At 41.6% G+C, this 24,010-nt stretch overlaps 1 protein-coding gene across 7 annotated transcripts in view; it reads left to right on the top strand.

Moving 5' to 3' along the window:
- Positions 1-24,010, top strand: part of Col19a1 (collagen, type XIX, alpha 1) — a 330,240-nt gene that overhangs the window by 207,673 nt on the left and 98,557 nt on the right. For all 7 annotated transcript variants that reach the window (XM_006495645.4, XM_030245411.1, XM_006495646.4 and 4 more), the window contains one exon: positions 5,614-5,667. In XM_006495645.4, the coding sequence (XP_006495708.1) occupies positions 5,614-5,667 (54 nt within the window). The remainder of the gene's footprint in view (positions 1-5,613; positions 5,668-24,010) is intronic.

The raw sequence follows: 24,010 nt of genomic DNA, 5'->3' as shown, positions 1-24,010 counted from the left end.
CATACACACACAGACAGACACACACAGACACACACACACAGACACACAGACAGACACACACACACAGACACACACAGAGACACAGACACACACACACACACAGACACACACACACAGACACACACACAGACACACACACAGGCACACACACACAGACACACACACCGTTTTTCTATAAGAAAAGAGAGAGCTAGCCCAGCCTGCCTGCTTCTGAACTTGACAATGATTATTTTCAGTTTCAAAAAAAATCAGTCAACTAATTGAACATTTGGGTTACATTTATGAGACGTGTGGGCTCTATAGGGCTTTTTAGGGATGCTGATTCCCAGTTCTGAGAACCCCGGCTTTGGAAACTCTGCTATGGGGCAGAGACCAGGCATGGTAACTGGCTTTCTCCGTTTGAGCATATACTGGTCTTGGATCATGAGGCAGACGTCTAAATTGTAGTTCAAAATCTTTTTACTGTTGCCAAACAGAAAACTCTCTCAGGTTTCCAGGGAAACCATTTAGAGTCCATCTATACTATTATGCTTTCTACCTTGGTTTTCAGGACTGCATTAGATTAGCTTGATCATAATAAGGCAGGAATGGTAGATCTCTCTGTGCTGGGAACTTTGTGAAATGAGATTTATCAAAGTTGCTACTGAACAAATAGCCCCCTGAGAGCAGCCACCCTACCTCTGGCAGCCTTCCCTAGATGGCAGTCGTCTGAGAGAGCTGCAGGAGATCCCTTATGAATATCCAAGCTCCTGCTGTTTGCCTTGCTTTACAGTGGGCCTTGGGATGAACAGACAGAAACAGGAGTTGGACATGGAGGGCAGACAAGTAAGAAGCATTCCTCCACCAACATCACAGCCTTCTCCCCAACCCGAGCATCTACGTCCCCACCTCCAAGACCCCGTGTCCCCAGCCAGTGCTGCAGAACTTGATGAACAAAAGCACAGTTTAGAGATCACACTGGGCTCTTGATCATGGTTCTCAGCCTTCCTAACGCTGCACTCCTTTAATTTAATACGGTTCCCCTTGTTGTGCTCACCCCCAAGCACGTTATTTCCCTTGCTACTTTCTAACTGCAATTTTGCTACTGTTATGAATTATTACGTAAATATCTGTTTTCCAATGGTCTTAGGCAACCTCTGTGACAGGGCTGTTCTACTCCCAAAGGGGTCATGAGTGACCCACAGATTACAAACCTCTACCCTAGAGAAAAGAGAGGTATCTGATTTTAGTCTTCATACAAAGGAGAGAGGCTTGTGCCCGTTGTGTTAGCAAAATTATTAGCAATAAAGTACTCCTTGAATTTTCCCCCCGAACAATACAATTTACAGTACAAAAAACAAAACAAAGCAAAAACCAAAAACCACCATTTTTTTCCTTAGCTCTGAGGTAGACTCTAGCTGGTGTGAGTGTAGCCATAGCCTTACAGGGCAGAAATAAGAGAGAACTCCTGGGGCTTCTAGGAGGAAGAAAGACAATAAAGACAATGTCTAGAAGTAAATGGGAACTATTAACATCCATAGAAATTATGGCTCCAATCTCTCTCTCATAAGCTAAAGCTTCCCTCACGATTCTGTCTGCCTTGTGCCAGAGTGCCCTCTGCAGGTCACTGTGACCTGAAATCCCAAGGTCTTGCCAGCTCCCTATGCTATGCGTACTACAGCTAAAGGGGGGGTTGGGGTGGGGGGAGTGTTGCTCTGTAAAGCACACACTTAAAATTGTTCAAATATGCTTCGGGAAGTTACCAGACACTCAGGCCTTAAGCTGAAAATATGTGTTGGCTGAAGTTACCCTCACAAATATGTTCCTTCACGTTTATAACCCTCGCAAATATCTTACTTGCTTGTCCAGGCTTAGGAAGGATGTATGAGCAGTTCAGCCCTCTCTGACTCTAACGGCATGCACAGCGGGGCTCTGACAAGGCTAATGTAACAGATCATGTAAATCGGTGGGGAAAGAGGGAGTCTGGATGCTTGCCCTCCATACAGAGCATGGATGCCTTTTGCTCCCTATCAGTGTTGTTATGACATCTGACACTTGCCTTGTCTTAACATAAACTCTGTGATAAAAATTGATCAATAGCCTGACTCCCCTACTTCCAGCCCAAACAGATACTCATTTCTCTTTTGAAGAAAGGAGAATGCAAACAAACCTGAGCCTGTAGTTTTAACTCGACCTGATGCATGATTACAGAAGGAATGGGTCCTCTGCTTAGGTGACGCCTTTGGTTCTATTTCTAGGACTCTTGTGATTTAAGAAACTACAATGCTTCTGTTTCTAAGTAAACTCTTTAGTCTTGCTTAGTCCTCAGAAGCAACAGACTTGCATTTAGTAAAACTTAAATATATAGACTTTCAGAAAATATATACTGCAAGACTAGATGTATGTACGTATAATCTATATTAAATACACAGACGATAAGATTATATATATATTCCAATCTTACAGTTCCTTAAAGAAAGCTAGAGTTTACAGCATTTAAATAGGCAGCATATGAAAACATCACTAATTGTATGATTTTTGTAATTTAATATTTTTTGGTTGTTGTCCTGTGAATGTGAATTTGGGAGTATTTATGGGAAGGGCAGGTTTTATTTATTCTTTGGCAATCTCATACGTGTCTGTAATGTATTTTTGATCATGTTTGCTATCATTATGTTTTCTCCCCATCTCCTTCAGAACTAATCTTTCCCAACCAACTCTTCTCCTGCTTTCATCTCCAAGAAAGAAAAAGAAAGAAAGAAAGAAAGAAAGAAAGAAAGAAAGAAAGAAAGAAAGAAAGAAAGAGAAAGAGGGGGGAGAGAGGGAGAGAGAGGAAGAAAGAGAGAAAGAGAGAAAGAAAGAGAGGGAGAGAGAGGGGAGGGAGGGAGGGAGGGAGGGAAGGAAGGAAGGAAGGAAGGAAGGAAGGAAGGAAGGAAGGAAGGAAAGAAAGAGAAATAGGGGGAGAGAGGGAGAGAGAGAGGAAGAAAGAGAGAAAGAAAGAGAGGGAGAGAGAGAGGAGGGAGGGAAGGAAGGAAGGAAGGAAGGAAGGAAGGGAGGGAGGGAGGGAGGGAGGGAGGGAGGGAGGGAGGGAGGGAGGAAGGAAGGAAGGAAGGAAGGAAGGAAGGAAGGAAGGAAGGAAGGAAGAAATATAGGACCTGCTGGGCTTGGTGAGAGTTGTATAGGTATGAGGCAAGCATGGGAGTGGGAATATGGATAACTTACCAATGACCATATCCCTGAGGGAAGCTGACTCGCCGGGCAGCCATTAAGCTTCTCCTTTAGGGCTGACCTCCTGAGGTTTTCCCCTATTCACAACAGAATGTTGACAGCTAAATCGTGTGCAGGTCTGCGCAAGGATTCGCAGCTGCCTGAGCTCATGAGTGAAACAGCTGCTTGAAACAGAAGTCCTTAAGAGTTTGAGCTTTACTTATCTCCCATAGCAATGGGCACATTTTATCTCCCGAATCACAATGTAATATTTGTTTGCTTACCTACAGATCCACCTGGCATTTAAACTTCCTACCCAATTTCAAGCCTAAATAAAATTAGTGAATGAAATGGGTCTGTCTGTGGGTCTTAGTTAGGGTTCTATTGCTGTGAAGAGACACCGTGACCGAGGTAACCATTATAAAAGAAAACATGTATTTTTGGCTGGCTTTCAGTTTCAGAGGTTCAGTCCATTATCAGCATGGTGGGAGCAGGGCAGTGTCCAGGCAGACATGGTGCTTGAAGAGCTGAGAGTTCTACATCTTCTGAAGGCAAACAGGTGTCTCTCTCCTGTACTGGGTGGAGCTTGAGCACAGGAGGCCTCAAAGCCCACCTACCTAGTGATGCACTTCCTCTGACAAGGCCACACCTACTCCAACAAGGCCACACCTCCTAATAGTTAGTGCCACTTCCTGTAGGCCAAACCACAGCACCCTACTTACGCTCACAACTCTCACACAAACCAAAAGCATTGAAAAGGAGGAGCTAAAGTTGTGCTGTTTAGGAAACAAGTTCAGAAACGTTCCTCATTCAGAGCATATAAAGTCTAAGAAAATGCTTGCTTATCAAATAATTTAACTAGGACAGGGCCTGGTAGCACACATGCTTTCAATCCCAGCACTGGGGAGGCAGAGGCAGAGGCAGGTGGATCTCTGTGAGTTTGAGGCTAGCCTGGTCTACAAAGCAGAGTTCTAGGAGAGCAAGGACTGTTACACAGAGAAACCCTGTCTGGAAAAACAAACAAACAAACAAAAGAAAAACAAACACAAGTAATTAGGACCAGAGCGAGGACCCAGTGGGTACCCCAGGAAGCCATATGTTAAGCTGAAATGGCAGACCTGAATCCAGAAGTTATATTCTGACCTCTACTCAGACCCCATGGCATGCACAGATATACAATAATAGCAAATAAAATTAAAAATAATAGCAACTAAATTCTTTTATGTAATATTAGACATATTTCTTAAGCATGTAATATTAGACATGTTTCTTAGCACAAGCCTGCATTTGTGGCCACCTGTAATCCAGGTGGTTATAAATTTGGGAGTATAAAAAATGAGCTACAATAATGATTAATATGTAAGAATTATACACTAAGCTCACTTATCTAGACAGAAGAAAAGAGCTAGGTCACATTCTGTAGGTAGAATATACAAATTTGTCACATTCTGTAGGTAGAATATACAAATTTGTCAATGCAACGCTTTTCAAATTTTAGTAAATGTAAGAGATACTGGAAGTAATTCTGACATACAAAATCATGGCTCTGAGCCCCTGGGTTTCTTAACCAGTTTCTTAACTAGTCAATCCAGTCTTCCAGTCCTTGGGTACCTCCTCTAAAATTAGAATTCAGACCCATTTTGAAATATTTTTTCCTTTTCTATTTCCTTTCCTTTTCTTTCCTTCCCTTCCCTTCCCTTCCCTTCCCTTCCCTTCCCTTCCCTTCCCTTCCCTTCCCTTCCTTTCCTTTCCTTTCCTTTCCTTTCCTTTCCTTTCCTTTCCTTTCCTTTCCTTTCCTTTCCTTTCCTTTCCCTTTCTTCCTCCCTTCTTTCTCTTCTCTTCTCTTCTCTCCTTTTCTTTTCTTTTCTTTTTTCTTTTCTATAATGTATCTGAGTTTTGCTTACACTGGTTCCTATACACCACGTACCTACAATGCCCATGGAGACCAGCAGAGGGTGACAGAGCTACCAGTTTTGACAGATCATGTGTGTGCTGGAAATTGGACGAGTTTTCTCAAAGAGTAGCCAGGACTTGTAACCACTGAACCATCTCTCCAACCCCTGAAAAGCATTTATTATTTCACCCAAATTGCACTTTTTATTTGAACAGAAACTGCAGAGTCACCATACAAAATGGTGGTTTTAAGTCATCTTTCACATACTGTCCTGATATTGCCAGAGTGTCAAGAAAGTCTGCATGGATCAAGAGCAATTAGAATCTGTTCATCTCAAGAAGTGTATTTCCCACCATGGTCGTGTAAAACCGCCCCACAGCTTCAGGATTCATTGATGTTCAAGAGTCACGTGCACTTGGAATTGTTTCTTTTTATTTTTTTAACTGTCTTCCATATTCCTACTAAATATTGTTGTGTTAAAATGAAATTAAATCACAATACTTATAATCTATTTTTTTTTTTTTGGTTTCAAGGGAAGACGAGGGAAAACAGGACCCCCAGGAAATCCAGGACCTCCAGGACCACCCGTGAGTAAATAGGCTGTGCTCCCGTGGCAAAACAGAACCTGCTTCTATTTCCCTTTATCCGTGCAAGTGGGTTAGGCTGTCAGCAGTACGTTGGTGTTGACTAATATCAATTACAAAACTAAAACAAACAAACAAACAAACAAGGCAAGAGGGCCTGAATTGAATTGGGCAGGTACCAGCTTTGTAGCTTTTTTTTTCCCTAAACACTTTATAAAATTTTCAGTAATCATTTTGTGTTTTGAAGAAGAAAAGTGAGGGCACACTAACAAGCGCACTTTCTGTCATTTCTAAACACTTGACATGGCTTCAAGACAAGTGTCTCTGGGAAGGAATTTAAATGGTGAAGGCCTGTATGTGAAGTTGGCCAAATGCCTGGAACAAATGTGCTGGACTCTGGAGTAATTCCCAACTACTGATAGATGTCTTTTCTGAAGAGCCAGGAAGACTAAGAAATAGGTGACCACGCAATAGGATTCAGAGTTCTCAGCTCACAGGTTTCAGTTTGTTGCTAACCTAACGTGTTTGGGGGTGGTATGGGCATAGGTAAGGATTAGCGTTTACACTCAGCCATGGTTCTGATTCAGAGCACTCATTAAATCTTGTATAGGGAATAAAGGTGGTTTATGAACTTTTTAATATAATAAAATAGCCAATTTGTTAGACTGAGAAAAAAAAGTCATGTAGACTATAAAAAAGGGTTTATGCTTAGGTCAGCATTTGCCTGAGAAGACATCAGGGAGCTGAGCCACTGGTTGGTTTCTGCTTGGTAATTGTGATTTGTGGGAACTCTGACTCCCCTAAATGACTAAAATCTTTTCTTTCGTATAAACATCATCCAAAGTTCCCCTGGGGTACAGTCAGTTGTCAACAGTTTGAGAGGTTTCCCATCATAGGATAAATTGATGGTCTGTACCTAACTCACTCACTGTCTGGTCGAGAACGACATTGGAAAGAAAAGTAAGTCCTGTAATTGGCTCTCTGTGCTTTTCCCTCAGCGAACGCTTTCTTTTTCTACAACTCCCGAAAGAGAGCTGCTATTTCCCAAAGGACTAGAAATGAAGAGAGTTATTCACAGCGAATCATTTCAAGGTCACAATAACTAACATTTTGAACAAATAGCTCATCAAAAAAAAAATCTAATTGCACCCAATTCACACTGTTCAAGGGTTTCACAAACATCTATTTGGGGGTCCTACTAAATGCTTAACTGAAACCGGACTTGAAAAACTGAATAAGACCCTGCCCTTGCTTTGCTTTTAGGAGATTTGAGTTCAGGTCAGAAAAATGTGGGGTGCAGAAGAACATTCAATGAAGATAACACAGTTTGTTTCCTGGAGGAAGTCACAGAGAAGAATAAAGGTTGAGGCTTTAAAGATTGAGAAATAAACCAAAGAGAGCGGGGGAAGGAGCAAGCTGGGTACCTCTTCCCTGACAAACATACACCTCCCCCACCCCACCCATACACACACCACGCCACACCACACCCCTACATACACACCACCACACACACACACACCACACCCCATCTCCACCCCACCCTACAACCCTATACCCCCACACTGCCCACCTCACACACACCCACACCCTATCCCCACCCCTACCTAAATCACACACACCCCACCCCCATCCCACCCATATACCACTCCCTGCCACCACCCCCCCACACACAGCATACTACCCCACAAACCCTATATGTCCCCCACACCACCCCTCCATACCACATCTCCACCCCACCCCATGCCACCCCACATGTACACCCACCCCACCCCTGTCCCCCAGGAAAGAAGACAGTGTGAACAAACACCCGGAATGTAAAACCTCTGATGGGTAGAGGTGGGCACCCTGCCACAGACAGCCCAGGCACAGCCAGAGGCCAAAAGGGGATGCAGTCAAACCTTTCCAGGGTCCTGGCAAACCCCGTGGAAAGCTATGAGAGTAAACAGAGGGCCTAAACCAGAGAGGGCCTGGGCCAGATTTCACTGATGGTCACTCTAGCAACATAGTGGAAGCAGATGGCTGACAGCAAGCAAGACCAACTCTAGCTATTTATTGCTTCTGAAGTCTCTGCAGGGCATTTGTGATAGATAGCTGCTTGGCTGTCCTGCAGAGCTATTTGTATTTGATTTCCATATAGAGTGCAAGGTAGAGAGGAGCAGTCTAGTCTATTTTTAAATTTTTTTTTCTGTCTTTTCTAGCATGAAACTGGGCTTCACATGAGCCGTACTCCATGACAGGGAATAAGGCGGCTAAGAGAACGGGTGGTCGGGCACTAAAATCTTCTGGTTGAGGTTTGAGATGGTGACGGTACGCGCATCTTCCCAGTGGCTTAGCTTGCGCCATTCCCAAAGCAAGCATGTGAAGGGCTTATGACAACTTCAAAGGTAGAAAAATAAAAATAAAAACAAAGAAGAAATAACTTTACCTCTTATGAGGCAGTGACTGAACAATATAGCCCTCAAGTGAATGAATAGCTGAGACATTTGTAACATTATATTTGTGCAGTTTTGTTTTTTAAATACATTAGTCAATTTGATTCTCAGAAAGAACCTAGGAATGGTAGTCGTCAGGAGCGCTGGGCAAGCCTTCGATGGCCGAGTACTTGATTCAGTGTCCTCCTGAGACCATTCTTCCCCTTGGGGATTTAGGTGCTCTCTCAGTCAAAGGCATTGTTTCTCTGGTGGAATGTCAATGCAGACAAAAGGAGTAGAGACTGGGGTAACATCTTTGAGGACCCAAGGCAACTCAAAACTCAAAGTAACTGAACTGCCTTAGTCCGTCCTTGACCTGAGGTTCTTTGTTCCGGGAACAAACTTATTTTCTCACTTCCTTAAGAAATTTTTATACCCAAAGACAAGTCATTTCAAATGAATAATTTTCTATAACTTTAGAGTCAGCTAGTGAGATATGTGTTTATGTTTGTGTGTAGGTGGGTGTCTGCATGTGTACATGCAAGAGACTATCTATGTACCTGGAAAGGACTATATCCAAAAATCATAATAACTAACATTTTAAGAAAATTAAATATCCTGGGGCGGAGAACAAAATCCTAGGAGATATTGACTACCCATATTTGCTTTTCTGTTACTGAGATAAGTCACTCTGACTAAAGGCATCTTGGGGAGAAAAGAGTTTATTTGGCTTATACATCCAGGTCACAATCAAAGAAGAGTCAGGGTACAAACTCAAACAGAAACAATAGAGGCATGCTACTCACTGACTCGAGCACTGGCTTGCTCAGCTAGCTTTCTTATACAGTCCAGACTCACCTGCCTAGGGATGGTGCCACCCACAGTGGGCTTGGACCCTCTCATGTCAATCACCAATCAAAACAATCCCTCATAGGCATGAGCATGGCCAATAGAAGCGAGGCCATTCTTCATTTAAGGTTCCCCATTGCCTGGTGATTCTAGGTTGTGTCTAGTTGACAATAATAACTAACCAGGGTATTTACTCAGTCTGTTGAAGTAATGTTACTAAGTTATGAGACACTGTATCTTGAATGTCGTATCCATTAGTACAGATCAGTTCACCACATTTCAATTTCATCATCAGGGAAATCTTATCTTTTCAGGGAAGACTTACTTGCCGTTCATACATGTAATTTACAGTTGGTTGCCTTCTGTTGAACATATATTTTAAAATGATTTTGTACACTTTCCTGTCAAACAGCAGACCTATCAATACAGAGGTAAATACTTCCAAATTTCCTAAATGACTTTGCCAACTTGTCATTTTCTTTTTTAGATTAATATATCATTTTCCCTCTCCTTCCTTCAAACCCTCCCAGAGGCCCCTCCCTGCTCTCTTTCAAATTCCGGGCTTTTCTTTGTTGTGGTAATTATTATTTGGGGGGAGGGGAGGGAAGGGAGGTTGCTACACCCCTTTGTGTCTCTAAATGTCTGTAGGGCTGCTATCCCTCTTAGACTGTAGAGTTTGCAAATAAAAGACACAAAAACCTTTAGATTGATAATAAGCCTTAAAGTGTCAGAGCTGGGCAAATATCAACCTTCTATGCTATTTTATCTACTTTCCTGTGGTGATATCACCTGAGATATCACTTGCCATGTTCTGCCTGGGCCACTCCCACTCCCACAGGAAAGCTCTCATGGCCATGAGCTCCAATCCACCCACCTGTCGTCCTCCTCTCTCCCTCATCATGGTCCCTGCCTGAGACCCCAAGCCTGGAAACCTTCCCTCTGCCCCTCTCCTCTGCCCTGCCCAGGCTGTAGACATATTTTTTAACCAATCAGGAATAACTTGGGGAACAAAGTTTACACAGCACAAGCTGATATCCATAAGAATATGCTCACTTTGGATCAACCAGGATCTTGAGGTATACAATTTAGCATTTGAATACAAGTAACACCAGACCAATGCCCTACATTTCTTTCCATTAATTTATTGTTATATACATATATGCATATGTACATATATATGATATATATGCATATGAGTATACATATATAGTCCTAAATATAATCTGCTTGGTCTCTATAATGATACTTCCTTTGGTATTAGATAGCCAATTGGTGTGCTCTTCACCAAAGAAGGCTTTTTTTTTTTTTTTTGGTCGGCCCTTAATAATGTTCTATGATGAGGCCTACAATCTTTCCCTATCCAAGTTGATGTCTATTGTTGCTGTTTATTCTAGTTTACCTCGTGCTTCAGCCGTTGTGTGGTGAGACTTTATGGGTGTAGCTTCTGATATTTCTCAAAGAAACAGCCTCCCGACAGACTGTGTTCCTCTGGCTCGTGCAGTCTTGCCAACCTCTTTCAGCCATGATCCCTGAGACTTAGTTATGGGAGTAACCTGTAGAGTATCAATGGGACTGGGCTTCACAGCTCTACGCTTTGATCAGTGGTGGTTTTCTGTAATGGTCCCCCTCTGTTGCAAAGAAAATCTCCATGCTGAGGCATATGGGCTACACTTATCAGCCGAGATACTGGAAAATGATGTGCGGCACCTAGCTGGGTGGAGAGGATGTAGGTAAGGGTTTGGGTTTTTACCATGTCGTGGACCTAGAGCCTGCAAAATCCGAGAGCACAGTCCAGCACTCTGGCAAGAGTGTTCTTGAACTGTAGTATAGTGGAGGCTTCTGGAGTCCCTCCTGCCTCTTACAAAAGCCACTGATTGTCTCATGAGAACCTCACACTCATGGTCCCATCTGATAGTAATTACATCCTCAAAGTGCCACCCCCATCCAAACACTGTTAACCGTGAATTTAGCGATTACATTTCCAGTGCATAAAATTTGAAGGGCTCATTAAACAATAGCAGAAGGAGGCCGTAAGCAGAGAGATCTGAAATGAGTAATACCTTGAGATGTGCTAAGATTATAATCAAGAACAGTTTCTCAGAGAGACAAAATAAAAGAACTCTAAACTCTCTCGTCAAAGAAATAAGTCCAACAGAAAAAGTAAGAAATGCAGTAAAACCAGAAAGCTTTATTACAGCACGAGCGCGGTATTAGAAGCCATTTCCAGGGTGTTATGGAATCCCAGAACTACCTCAAGAAGCTGAAATTACCCTCCTTTTGCCACGGGGTAAGTGGTCCTTACAAACACCCCGCAACTTTCCCGGAAGAATGGAAGTATATGATGGGAAGCCCAAATTCAGACTCCGGATCTGAGTCCCAAACTCATTGTGCTTGAGGACTTCCAGGCTGTGATCTGATACGAAACGGCCTTACTTTAAAGACCACATACAAGCATAGTTTGACTTTTCTATGGGGATCCATGGCACCCATCTCATAGGAAAGCAAAGTAGCATAGGGTATGTGGGATGCCATCTTCCTGGGCAGCCCTTCCTGGACCGTGCACGTGACTCTACTCTCTCTGTGAATATGAAATCATAGCGCTTGCCCCACCCACTTCCCACAGTGGCTAGGAGGACCAGCTGCCATGTATGTATATACAGGAACTTTCTGTTGTATTTACATAACTCTGTTAGTATTGTTGTAAACATCCATTTGCAATGTAGGTAGAAGAGATGGCCCTATACTACAATAGGATCCACGTGGTCTTTCTCTTCTCGAGTTTCCCATTTTTGTGCAGTCAACAAAAATGCAATATCTACCCTTGACTTGCTTAAATGATCACTCTGCGTCTTGAGTACTTATTCTCTGTACGTAAATTCACTCTTGAAAAGACAGAAATTATTTCCAAGTCACTGCTACAGCCGAAACGAGGGACTCGAGGGTATTTTTTTTCTCCCCTAGCTTTACAGTCGCGTTCTGGCTTACGGAGCTGGTTTGCCTATGACTGAGACACTGTATTTTATTACTTGTGATCTCCTCTGAGTCTCACCCACTGTTCTTTAGACTCCAACAAAAACATCTTTCCAAAACAGTTTTCTGGTGATCTTATCTGCGTATGCAATGGAAAATATTGACCTTATGTTACTATAATGAAACTTGGGAAGCCAGACCGCTCAGAAAGCCTTAGTTTGTAAGAATTTGAGTTCTTAGTTTCCTTCAAAGAGATTGGAAAGCTGTGAAAATAAGCTGGAGTAGGAGGGAAAGCCAGAGAAGTTAATGAGCCATTAAGGGAAGCATGTAACAGCCCACCCCTGTGACGTTAGCTCTGCTTCTCATTTATCATTTCTGTAAGGAGCATTGATTAAAAGCCGTGTTAACTCTAAAATGTGTTATCATTCTTTCTATTGCAGGAATGGGTTTGAGCTATCTTTATTTTCTTTCTGGCATTGTTTCTGTGTACCGTTTCATTATTGTGGTGTGAGAATTCATCAGTGGCCTCAAATATGTCACATTTGAGTGCAGAGCAATTGAGTTTGAAAAAAATTTTTTTTCTTTTCGAGAAATATGTAACGTGGGCCAGCAGCGCCCTCTACTGTTTCCACTGGAAATTTTCTAGGCAAAGATGCTTCTCAGAGTGCAGATATGGACATTGTTTTTACACGTTTGGGTTTTAATTATCAGTGAATACAGTTTTCGAATCTTATTTTCATGATTTGTGGCACTCTATGCTTTTCTTTTACTTTAAACATAAGCGCCATCCTATCCACAATAGCTTTTAACATCAGCCTCTTATGTTCTTAAGTTGAAAACTCAGCCCTAGCCCTGGCTTCTCTAGATGCCCATGTATGGTAAAACGATGATGTTAGCTATTAACATTGTGGAGCTCATTACAAAAAAAGCCTATTTTCCAGGTCAATAATCTGATCTTAAATATGTAAGTCCATTTTATTTATGCTTTAATTTAACATCACTGTAAGATAATTTCTTTCACCCTTAAAGAAAGAATCATCCTATAGTGATAAAGTCTGTGAGTGATTTAACATCAGGTGATGCAATTACATGAGAAAATTTAGGGTGCAATTTTTAACTCATTTTCAACTGTAGTCTCTTAGCTGTGACTTCATTCTCCGTGGTTTCGGTAACCTTCCTTCAACCATCGCCCAGAAATGTGAAGCAAATTCCAGAAATAAAATATTTACAAGTTTTCAGCTATACCTCCATGTTTAGTGAAATCTCACACTGTCTCATTCTGCCTTCCTGGGGGCTGAAAAATCACCTCCTTACCCCCTGGATCCAGTTTCCATATAGCACCTACCCAGGAGTCATTGCGTTATCAGATTGACCACCATAGTATCACAAAGTGGTATTACAACAACACTCTCTTTACTTAACTACGGCCTCAATTTCAATGGTAGTGAGGTTGCTGCTAAAATGACAAAGAGAAGTGGTAAAGTGTTTCCTTTAAATGAGAAAGGTGAAAGTTGTCAACTTAAGGGAAAATTGTATGCTGAGATTTCTAGGATTTACAGTAAAAACAAATCTTCTATTTGTGAGATCATAAAAAGAAACAAATACTGCTTGTTCCACTTTGTAGTTCAAACTTCCAAAACATGTATACAAGGTGAACACTTAGCTTAATAGGGGACATTTAGTTAAACATTTAGTTTAAATGGAACAAATGTTAAATTATAATTTCCCTGACCTTAATGGTTGCTTAGCATGGGCTACGTTTCTCGGGTTTATTCTCTGCAGGTAAAGAGGGATTAGTGCTATTATCTTCTAACCACTACCTTAAACAATGTATATACAATGATTCAAGAAACAAAGTAGCAAACTGCAGAAGTCTCTGTCTCAGTCTTTACACTCTATTGTAGGGAAGGAAGCATATAGCACGAGTTAATAAACATTAGAGACAAAACAATTTCAGTGTAATGTGAAGATCTCTATGGGAATGGAGTGATTAATGGAATAAGAAATCTCAGAGGTGTTCTTCTGGTCAAGGTAGCCTGAGGAAGTATCTCCCTGGTCAATAACATGATTTAAGAAGGAATTAGCCATAGGATGTCAATAGACAAGAACTTCCCAACCAGAAAGCTGGATATGTTCAATAAATATAACAGAACTGAAAATGTGGTTTTCGAAAAGGCTTGGGGTGGGAGCCTTTATCACGTAAGGCCTTGTAAGAGTGAGAGTCGGCAGGTGAAAATGAGAGAACTTGGGACTTGAGTGGTCACTGTTTCCTTCTGTTAAATCTCATGTGTGCGTGTGCGTGTGCGTGTGTGTGTGCGTGTGCATGTGTGTGTGTGTGTGTGTGTGCGTGTGTGCGTGTGTGTGTCTGCAGTAATTAGCTTTCTGGTTGATTTTGTTGGTGCTGGTGATTGGTTGTTTTAATGTGATGAAATGATTCAAATAATTATTATGAAGATGATTTCTTTTTAGTCTATCATTTTTAGTCTTTAATTAGGCAAGACTGTAGACTTGTTTGCCAAGAGGGAGGGGAAAAAAAGCTTTGATTGATTGTTGACTGCTCAATTTCAACCATGCTGTGAACACAAAGTACATTTTTTTCATTGAAGATGGAAATCCTCTCACATATAATTCAGTCTTTTTCCCCTACCTCCAACCCTGATGTTTTCCTGCTAATAGGCTACAGGTTAAGTCAGATGGCAGTCATAACAGGCAAATGACCACCCTCAAAGCATCACAGAAACTCAGAACTACTGCATTTGACCCCCCTAGTCTATTCCAGTCCTTCTCTTGTATGTCTCCATCTCTCGCTCTGTTACAAAGAGCAAAAGTAAGATGCCACTGTATGCAATACAAAGCCTGACTACCTCTCAAAGCAACCTGACACCCTAAAATACACTTGGGCTGCTGAATGAGGTAGGTGACAAGACATTTCACTGCAACATCATTCCCTATTAAAATATCATATGTATAACTGTGTGCATTTTGAGGCTCATGATGTTTCAATAAGAACCTGATTCACTTGCAAGCCTTGAACTCATCAATGCCCTTCCAAATGTTCATTTCATCAGTGACCCTCTGCCTCTGTACCAACTGACTAGAGGCCACACACTCTAATGACAATATCAAAAAGAAAATAAACCTAACCATCTATTTGAGCCAATGGGATAGCAGTTTCATCTCTGATTGAAAAATATGATGACATCCATGAATTTAAAAACACATTCACATAGTATGCAAGGGGAGAGAGGGAGGAGGAGAGGGAGGGGGGAGAGAGAGAGAGATGATCCATGAATTATTTTTACTGCCACTTGTGCATTATTGGGGTCATGGTTCCAGACAAAACAGCTGTTGTCAACATTGCTAAAATTCCAGTGTCACCTTGAGGCCACGGAGTAAGCAGGCACGCGTGTGAAACAGCTGGGATCAGACTGAGAATTCAAACACCCACACTCCGATCCGAGTTCTTGCTTCCTTTCCTCCATATGAGCAGCAGTAGTAGTGGGACGTTACTAACACTTTTCTCACTGCTAAACCTTTTCTGGTTATAGCCAAATAATGGTGGAAAAGGTCTCGTCTTCATCTGCTACCGACTGCATCTCCATCTCATATCATAGTAGCTCTTTGGACTGGCCTATGTTCTTTCTAATAACAGTGAGGCAGCTTTTTGAAATCCTTGGTTCATTTGGGACTAAACATAATTAGTTGGGCCAGTGTGTGAATTTATCATGATTCCATGATGTTGGGTAAATGTTACAGTCTGAGGAAGCAAAATCCAATCAGATTTATTTGAACCTTTTATGTTCGAAAACGAAACTAGTTTCTGAAATAATTTTAAAGTTCACATTTGGCTCAATAGCTCCAAAAGGGATGCCAAATCAAATGGCTATTTAGTTTTACAGGTGTGTGTGTGTACAAATATATATATCAGCAAGAAAATATGATCTCGATTTTAGCAAGACTCTAGGAAAGACTCCAGCAATCAGATTCAGCTCTACCCTATGACATCAGTTTTTGTCTGCATGACAACTATGGTTTCGTTTAGCAGAAAGAAAGACCAAGAGGCATTTTGTGAGTGAAGATAGTAGTGTCTTGGGGGCGTTGAAATTGAAGAAAATCTATAGAAAATAAGATATGAAGCAATTTCTGATGTGTCTACTAATTTTGTTAAATGAGACAAATATCTAGCGAATATGGTGGATGGTTAATATTTGATTACAATATTATGTTGTCGCTTCCTGAGACATTTTAATATGATGTTTTATTACTTCTTCCAGAACTCATGTATTTTGATCAATTCAACTCTGACTCCTGCTCCTCACTCCTTCCTATCCCCAGCCACCTCCCAAATAAGTGTTTCCTGTTTTAAATTATCCAAGTATACTTTGTACTATCCATATACTCAAGGGTGTTGGACCATCCACTGGCATATGAACCTACAAAAGGCTACACCCCTAATTTCTTCATATCCGTCAACTAAGTCAGGGATGGGAGCCCATAACCCTCCACCTCCAAATTCATAAGGCTTTATCATTTTATTTTATGTACCATTTAGAATCCTTAAAGAATTTTGCAAACAGGAAACCCACTCTACAGACTTGCTAAAGGTCACTGTCACTAATCGTGTCTTTAATCTCAAGGTCACCAGTGTTCTCTCTTCCAGAACCCCTTTGTGCGTTGGAGCTAAGTAAATAAGCAACCATCCTCCGGTTCTGTCCCACAGAACTACCCCGAGTACACTTTTATGTCACATCGAGGTTCAGTTGTGTCACAGTTGTCATTTGCAGACTAATCATTAGAACAATATGGAAATGAGAGAAAACGGTATCACACTTGAGGGGGAACTAGAGACTCGATCTCCCTACATATAAAACCTGCAGGTTCCCATTGTCTACATCAGTCCACAATGTCCCCAGCGATTCAAATTTAGCACATGCTGGTCGCCTCTGTATTCCTTGGCTGTGTAAGAACCGCCAGCATCAAGCCGGTTATCTTGAGCCTCAGTAGTGTACCTTAGAATTGCATTTCTCTGCGCAGGAAGCCTTGTTATTTTCCCAATGTTTTCAAAGGGAGTGAATGTTATCACTTAATTACAGTAAATGGTAGCACAGAGCGCTGATAGGTAGACGCTGCCTCTGAGACCTCTGGGAGCCGACTTTATTCCTTCTTTGGTGGTATATGGAGAGGTTTTGGGGGCCAGACAAGATGGAGGTACAGATGTTCCCACGGTGAGGCTTCTGTTGGTGATCTTTTGAAGACGTCACTGGACACAGATGGTTATCTTCACACACCCGGAGGCTTGCTGGCTTTCATGTCCCCTGGTTTTTATCGTCTTGCACTGGATCATTGATGTTGCTTCCAGGGGTGGCAAAGACTTGAAAGATTCCTGCTGTTCCTTCTATCTTAGGGATCTGACAAATAATGGTTTGGGTGTTTGTTTGTTTATTTGTTTGTTCCCTTTTTTTCGGGACCTACTGCAGATAGATGAGGAGGGAACACTTTGTGGATGGGTAAGCAGAATGGCGGTATTAGCGGAAGGACTCATTCATCCTTCCTAACGTCCATGCCGTGGGTGTCAGTCAACAAGTACTGCTGTATCGATAATACAACTAGGCTTAGAGGAATCAGATTGATCTCTGGGGGGAAACGTGCACCTTCCAAAATGCTGCTTTCTTGCCTTGGGCTGTAAAGGGTTAAAAATGTTTGCAAGTCATAGCATAATTTAGAAAATCTGTTTTCACGAAATGGATTAATTACACCCATTGAACGCGTTCACTGTCACAGCCCCATCCTCCCACTGCCGCTCCAAAACGACAAGTGAAACCAGGGACTGGGTAATTTTGGAAAACAATCAGGTCACATAGCGAGTAGTTTGCTTATTCACACAACCATGAACTGCCTATGCTTGAGTTCCCTCAATTACACAGCTCAGTATTCAGGCCAGAAGCAGACAAGCCCAGCGCAAGCGAGCACTTTCCTAGAATACACAGAGGAATGAGTTTGAAAAATCTCCAAAGTGGCAGATGGGGAAAAAATTCTCATTCAAGTTCTAGAAGCTGCTTATCCAGCAATCCCTCACCTGTTAACCACACAGCTTTGGAATCTCAGAACCAGGGGCACTGGCAATATCCCAGACCAAGACCCCCAAGAGCTATAGACCTTTACAGATATGGTGCGGGTATATGCCACCAGCAGAGACGAGAGAACATGAGGGGCCACAGTACTGAACATTGTTGGTCACATTGTGGACATCATGGGTCACAGAACTGAAGATGGTGGGTCACAATACTGAATATCGTGGGTCATAGTGAAGATTGTGAGTTACAGTGCTGAAGATGGTGTGTGGTTCCGAATTCGGCTTCTTCCTTCTTCCGCGTGTGAAGAGGTAAATTCTGCGAGCTTAAACCTGTAATTTGGTGAAAAGGCTGCATGACATTCTCAAGGAGGTCATGCAGGCCGAGAGTAGGAAAGGAGCGATCCTTATTTCTGCCGGTCTCAAGATGAGATTTTTCAGGGTTTGGATTCTTCTCTACCTCACTCTTCTTTTAGGCCCATTCCCAGGTCGCACTTGCCCTTCAATGGTGGGTCGCAGAACTGAACATCATGGGTCACAGTAGTGAGCACAATGAATAACACTACTAGAGATTGTGAGCATCATCGAGAACAGGACTGAAAATGGTGGCTCACAGTACTGAGCATCATGAATAACAGTACTGAATATCATGTGTCACGGTACTTATCACGAACTCCAGAGACTGCCCCTCGAATGAGCACCAGGATGCGCAAACTTCATTGAATGTTGAAACCAGCGTTCTCTGGTAACATCTCTCAAAGCCTTCAGTTTCCCTCGGTGCCGATGCGTACCAATCTCTCTTCTAGGACAGACCATAACGGCTCTGCTGTGGCCTTATTAGAAAGATATTTCTTTCTCTCTGTGTGACAGCTTCACAACTAATCTTCTGTGTCTTCGTGCTCAACGGAGTTTGCGATCATCAAAATTCTCCCCAGGTGATACTGCTCATTTGGTTAGAGTGTCTCTTCTACCTCCTTTGCAAACTGTTATTTCTCCTCTTCTCTGACCATAGCATAAGCACTGGGAGTTTCTACCCCTCACTGGTATTATTTAGCCTCACGAAGCCTGTTAGCTATTGACTGAGGTCATAGTCTACATTTCCTTTGCAGCTGCCTTTTCTTAGTCCCCGTGTCTTCTCTTTCTATTCTAAGTCCTGGGTGCTCTCATTGCTTCTCTGCTCTTTCTTTTTCCTCACTTAGTCTCTGAATCTATTCTGCGATTTTCCCTCAGTATCTTCCCCATGACATCTTTTGAAATGCTACAGCAGATTTCGGAGTTGCCCCTATAGCCAAATAGGGTCAGCTCATTGATCCTATACCCCAATGAGAGATTCTGTCATCTTTTACAACAGAATGACCCCACCTGGATATTTTTAACTGGCTTTAAAAGACGGTTGGGTTTTGGGTTTTTTTTTTTTTTCTCCTCTCAGTTTAAGGGAAAAAGTTAAAAAAAAAATAAGGCTGCAGGCTCAGGCAGGGTCTGGATTGAAACCCAAGTCTTCTCCCTGGCTACATGTGAGTAAGTTATTTAATCCTATGCTACATATAAAGAAGAGTACCATTCATTGGGTTATTGAAACAGTTCGTGCTATAGTAAATACACTTATGTTGTGGTTTTAATGTAGCTTTTTGACAGCCTACATTTCCAGTGTTGAAAGTTTGTAGCTTGGAGAGATGGTTAAACCATAGCTTTGCTTTCAAATTCTTTGTTTAATCAAAATCTGTTGGCCTTTGACCTTATTAACAGAATAAAGGCAATTTATAAATGAAGCTTTCCCGGCATGTGGCTAGCTCGCTGTCTTGGCCTTCTGCCGTCTCCCAGGTAAGGATACAACAAGAAGGGCCTCATCAGCCAGAGGACCAAACCTTAGTGTTCAGCTCCCCAGACTCAAGAATTATGGAAAAATAAATCTACTATTACCTGGAGTGTATTAGAATGGAATGCCTTTTGTACTGGATTCTGTCATTGTCTAATTGTGCAGTTTGGAGGAAAAAACATACAGTTGATTTTTCCATCTACCAAATGGGGAACATAAAAATACCCCTTCAGTTCACTGAGATGTCAATCAGGAGCTCAGATTAGGTTACTGCCTTTGCAATCACACTACCCTGCAAACCTAAAACAAAACAGAAGGTCCAGAGACTTGTAGAATTACCATAAGTTAAGAAATATGAATCTTTAGAGTTGCACAATCATAGGCTAGTGAAATGGCTAAGCAGTTTAGGATACTAGCTGCTCTTCTAGATGTCCTGAGTTCAATTCCCAGCAACCACATGGTAGTTTATGGATATAAAGGGATTTAATGCCCTCTTCAGGCAAACAGAGTTCTCGTACAGAAGAAGAAGAAGAAGAAGAAGAAGAAGAAGAAGAAGAAGAAGAAGAAGAAGAAGAAGAAGAAGGAGGAGGAGGAGGAGGAGGAGGAGGAGGAGGAGGAGGAGGAGGAGGAGGAGGAGGAGGAGGAGGAGGAGGAGGAAAGAAGGAAGAAGGAGGAAGAAGGAAAGAAGGAGGAGGGGGAAGAGAAGGAGAAGAAGGAGGAGGAGGAGGAGAAGGAAGGAAGGAAGGAAGGAAGGAAGGAAGGAAGGAAGGAAGAAAGGAAAGAAAGAAAGAAAGAAAGAAAGAAAGAAAGAAAGAAAGAAAGAAAGAAAGAAAATTCATTTGAGGAGATAGTAAAGCCTAGTACCAACAAAATAGGGATTCTCTGTGGAGCTGCAGATATAATCCAGAGAGTAGGTACACCATGACTACAAAGGCACTCCTCTGAGCAGCCTGGCTTACTATGAAGTAACTGGCCACATTCCTAGGGTGTCACATTAGAATCCCAAACATGAACACTCAGTGAGTGGTTCCTGAAATCCTGTCTTCATATTTGAGCTTCTGGGATTTATTTCTTGGTGCTGTTTTGCTTTGTCTTGTCACGTAAGTATGTGTGCATACACACGAGGGTGTGTGTTGTATGTACATACTTGCTTGCACTCACATGTACACACATGCTTGAGTGTGGGAAAGAAAGTCATTGTCAGCATCTCCTCCCTCAGTATAATCTGCAGCAGACATGGGCTCAATAAAAAATGTAACATTATAAGTTTACAACCATTTAATTTACAGAATTAGATCTCAGGCGCTACTGGAAAATTTCATTGAGAGCAAATATTAAACAAATGAAAGGATTGGTGTTTCATTTTATATTCATTTAATGTTGTGTATATTTGAGTGCCAACATGTATGTATATGCAGCATGTGTATACTTGGTGCCTGCAGAGGGATTACCCTGGAACTGGAGGGTTGTAAAATCCACCATGTCGGTGCTAAGAGTCAAGCCTGGGTCCTCTGGAGGAGCAGCAAAGACTCTTAACCACTGAGCCATCTCTTTACCCCTGAAGGATCCATGTTTCCTAAAAATGAAAAATAACAAAATAACAAAATAAAAAAATACCAATTCTTTCTCAAATCATTTCTGTCCAAAGAGCCTTATTGATTTTTCCCCTCAGAGTTATAGTATGATTTCATATGTTGGAGTTCTAGTCAACTCCCACCCATGAAATCGTTCCTACTTAACCAGGGATCCCTACATCCTTTCTTCTAATTGACTTGCCAAGTTCTCGGATTAATCTATATCTGCAGAACCTGTCTTCTGTAAATCCAGAAGAAGTAAACTCTTTGCTCTTTTTGTGACCATATATAAGTGAAGCCAACATGAGCAAGCAAGATAAATATTTATAAATATCCATAAATATTTTCTCATAATAGCAGTGGTTTATTAAATTCAGACAGTATCTGGTATTGGGGGTGAGGGCATGCACGGGGAACCTTCTCTATACCAAAACTGGTGTTATGATGTTGTAAAGATTGAAATTCTGTCCTCAAAGAGATTTCATCCTATCCAACTCAAGATCAATACATGAGCCACTTTATTTGATGTATAAATGTGCTGTATGAAATCCTGCACGATGCATCCTAAGTGAACACATATATGAGAGAAAAAAATCCATTTAACATTAGCTTTTCTGATCCCTGCTGTAACACCTATGTCTGAGGTCTTAGACTTCCTAATGAAAATTTTAAATATCATGAGAAAAAAAATTTCTACTTTACCTTTCTTACTAGCCATGCAGATGGTGGAAAGGATCAGTGGAATATGAACCCAAATAACTGACCAATAAAAAGCTTCCTATTTGTTCTCAAAGCAAAGCTAATTTTACTATACTTCAAAGATTAGTGCAAAATTCTTCACAGAAGTTTTGATATACCAAAGGCCATTACTGTAGATACCTGGAAATCCCCAAGGCCAGAGATAGCCATGTGCTACTCAAAATGTATATTTGTGAGTCCTAGGAGAACCTCCTTATACTATCAGGGCATTGAAGGGCTATGCTTCATTGAGACAAGTGGCACTGAGATAGGTTATAGATGCTCACTCAGCGAACTTATGAGACAGGAAAGAGTGTTTTTAACATAAACAGGAATGCTTCAGAAATGAAGAAGAGTGAATGTGCAGAAGTTGTGGAACTGCTGAGATCTTGATTCAGTGTTTAGAATAGGCTAAATCTAAACCAAACACTAGGACACATGCAAACAAAGTTCACGACAAAAGTTTTGGGTGTGGGGTGAGACACAAAAATATAGTCCTTTGTGCTTTGCATACTAGGTGAGCTGGCTGAAAAGTGAGACTATAGCCAAGCAACTAAAAAGTTTAAATTTAAAAGTAGATTCACCATACCTTTCAAACACCAAGAATGCATAGCCCAGACTGAAATCTATCAAGAGGATATTAATAGGCTTTTTTCTACTTAAGTATTTAACTACTAACACAGTCCTTAACTTCACACTATGCATCTGACATGACTGGTAATATGCATTGTGATCTTTCTGCTTTTCATCTCCAGCAAGAATTTAGCCAAAGACTCCTTAAAGGCTACTAAAACTATTGCTGAGGGTTTGAAGTTCCCGAATTGAAGATAGCGTTAATTCTCTTTTATCAAGCAGGCACGGCTTTGCAACTTCAGCACCTCTAAGTTTATAGACCGATCAAATCAGTACACATCATTTAATCAAAACAGTTGAGTTCCAAGCAGGTGTAGCTCCCTGGAGTTTATTAGCAGTTAAAAGCTGCCATATAATCGTGTACTACTCACATTAACTCTAATGTCTTATATCTTCAGGTGTGATCCAGTCCAACAGTCTGAGTAAAGAATCAGAGCTACACACACACACACACACACACACACACACACACACAAAGTCATTTAGAGCCATGATTCAACTGGAGTCATGTTGTTGGTCACTGTTGTAGGCAAGATACTCTAATATTCTTTATATAGTAGACTCTATTCAGTTTATCTAGAACTCTTACGTAGATTAACCAATGGAGACATGCTCTCTCTGATTATTCCCCCCTCATCAGAGAGTGTGGCTTATCTCATTGTCTTCTCAGTTGGTTCTTAAGCACAGGTCTTTAAGAGAAAAAATGCCGTGGGGCTCCTGTGCTGGGGAGAGTTGTCTTCATATGTTTTTAACTTCTCCTTTTTTAGAATTTGCTTATGCTCTTTAGGACTTGGGCACTTGTGAAACTTGAAACAAATGATTCCTTGAGTCTTCTCCAGCTATGTTTCAAGGCAGAAAAGAAGACAGACAGAGAGCACAGTCCTTGGTAATGCGGCTACAGGAATGCCTTCCAATTCTAAGACCTCAGGGTCAGCATTGTTTTCTTAACCATACATTGAGATGCTCTTGGTACATACATACATGGAGCTCATCCATTGTTAGCATCCTCTGCTTCATTGGAAGTTGGTTCTTTTTCATCTTTGCTATTTCTTTTTATTGTATTGTATTTATTTACATTTCAAATTTTATCCCCCTTCCCAATGAACCCCCTATCCCCTTCCCCTTCCTTCCTGCTTCTATGAGGGAGTTCTCCCACTCAACCCCCACCCCCACTCCCACCTCACCACCCTAGCACTCCCCTATGCTGAGGCATCATCGAGCCTCCACAGAACCAAGGGCCTTCCCTCCCATTGATGCCAGATAAGGTCATCTTCTGCTACATATG

Source organism: Mus musculus, chromosome 1 (assembly GCF_000001635.26).
Source record: "Mus musculus strain C57BL/6J chromosome 1, GRCm38.p6 C57BL/6J".
Classification (NCBI taxonomy): Eukaryota; Metazoa; Chordata; class Mammalia; order Rodentia; family Muridae; genus Mus; species Mus musculus.
Note: the sequence above shows the minus strand (reverse complement) of the source record. Positions and strands in the feature narration are given on the sequence as shown.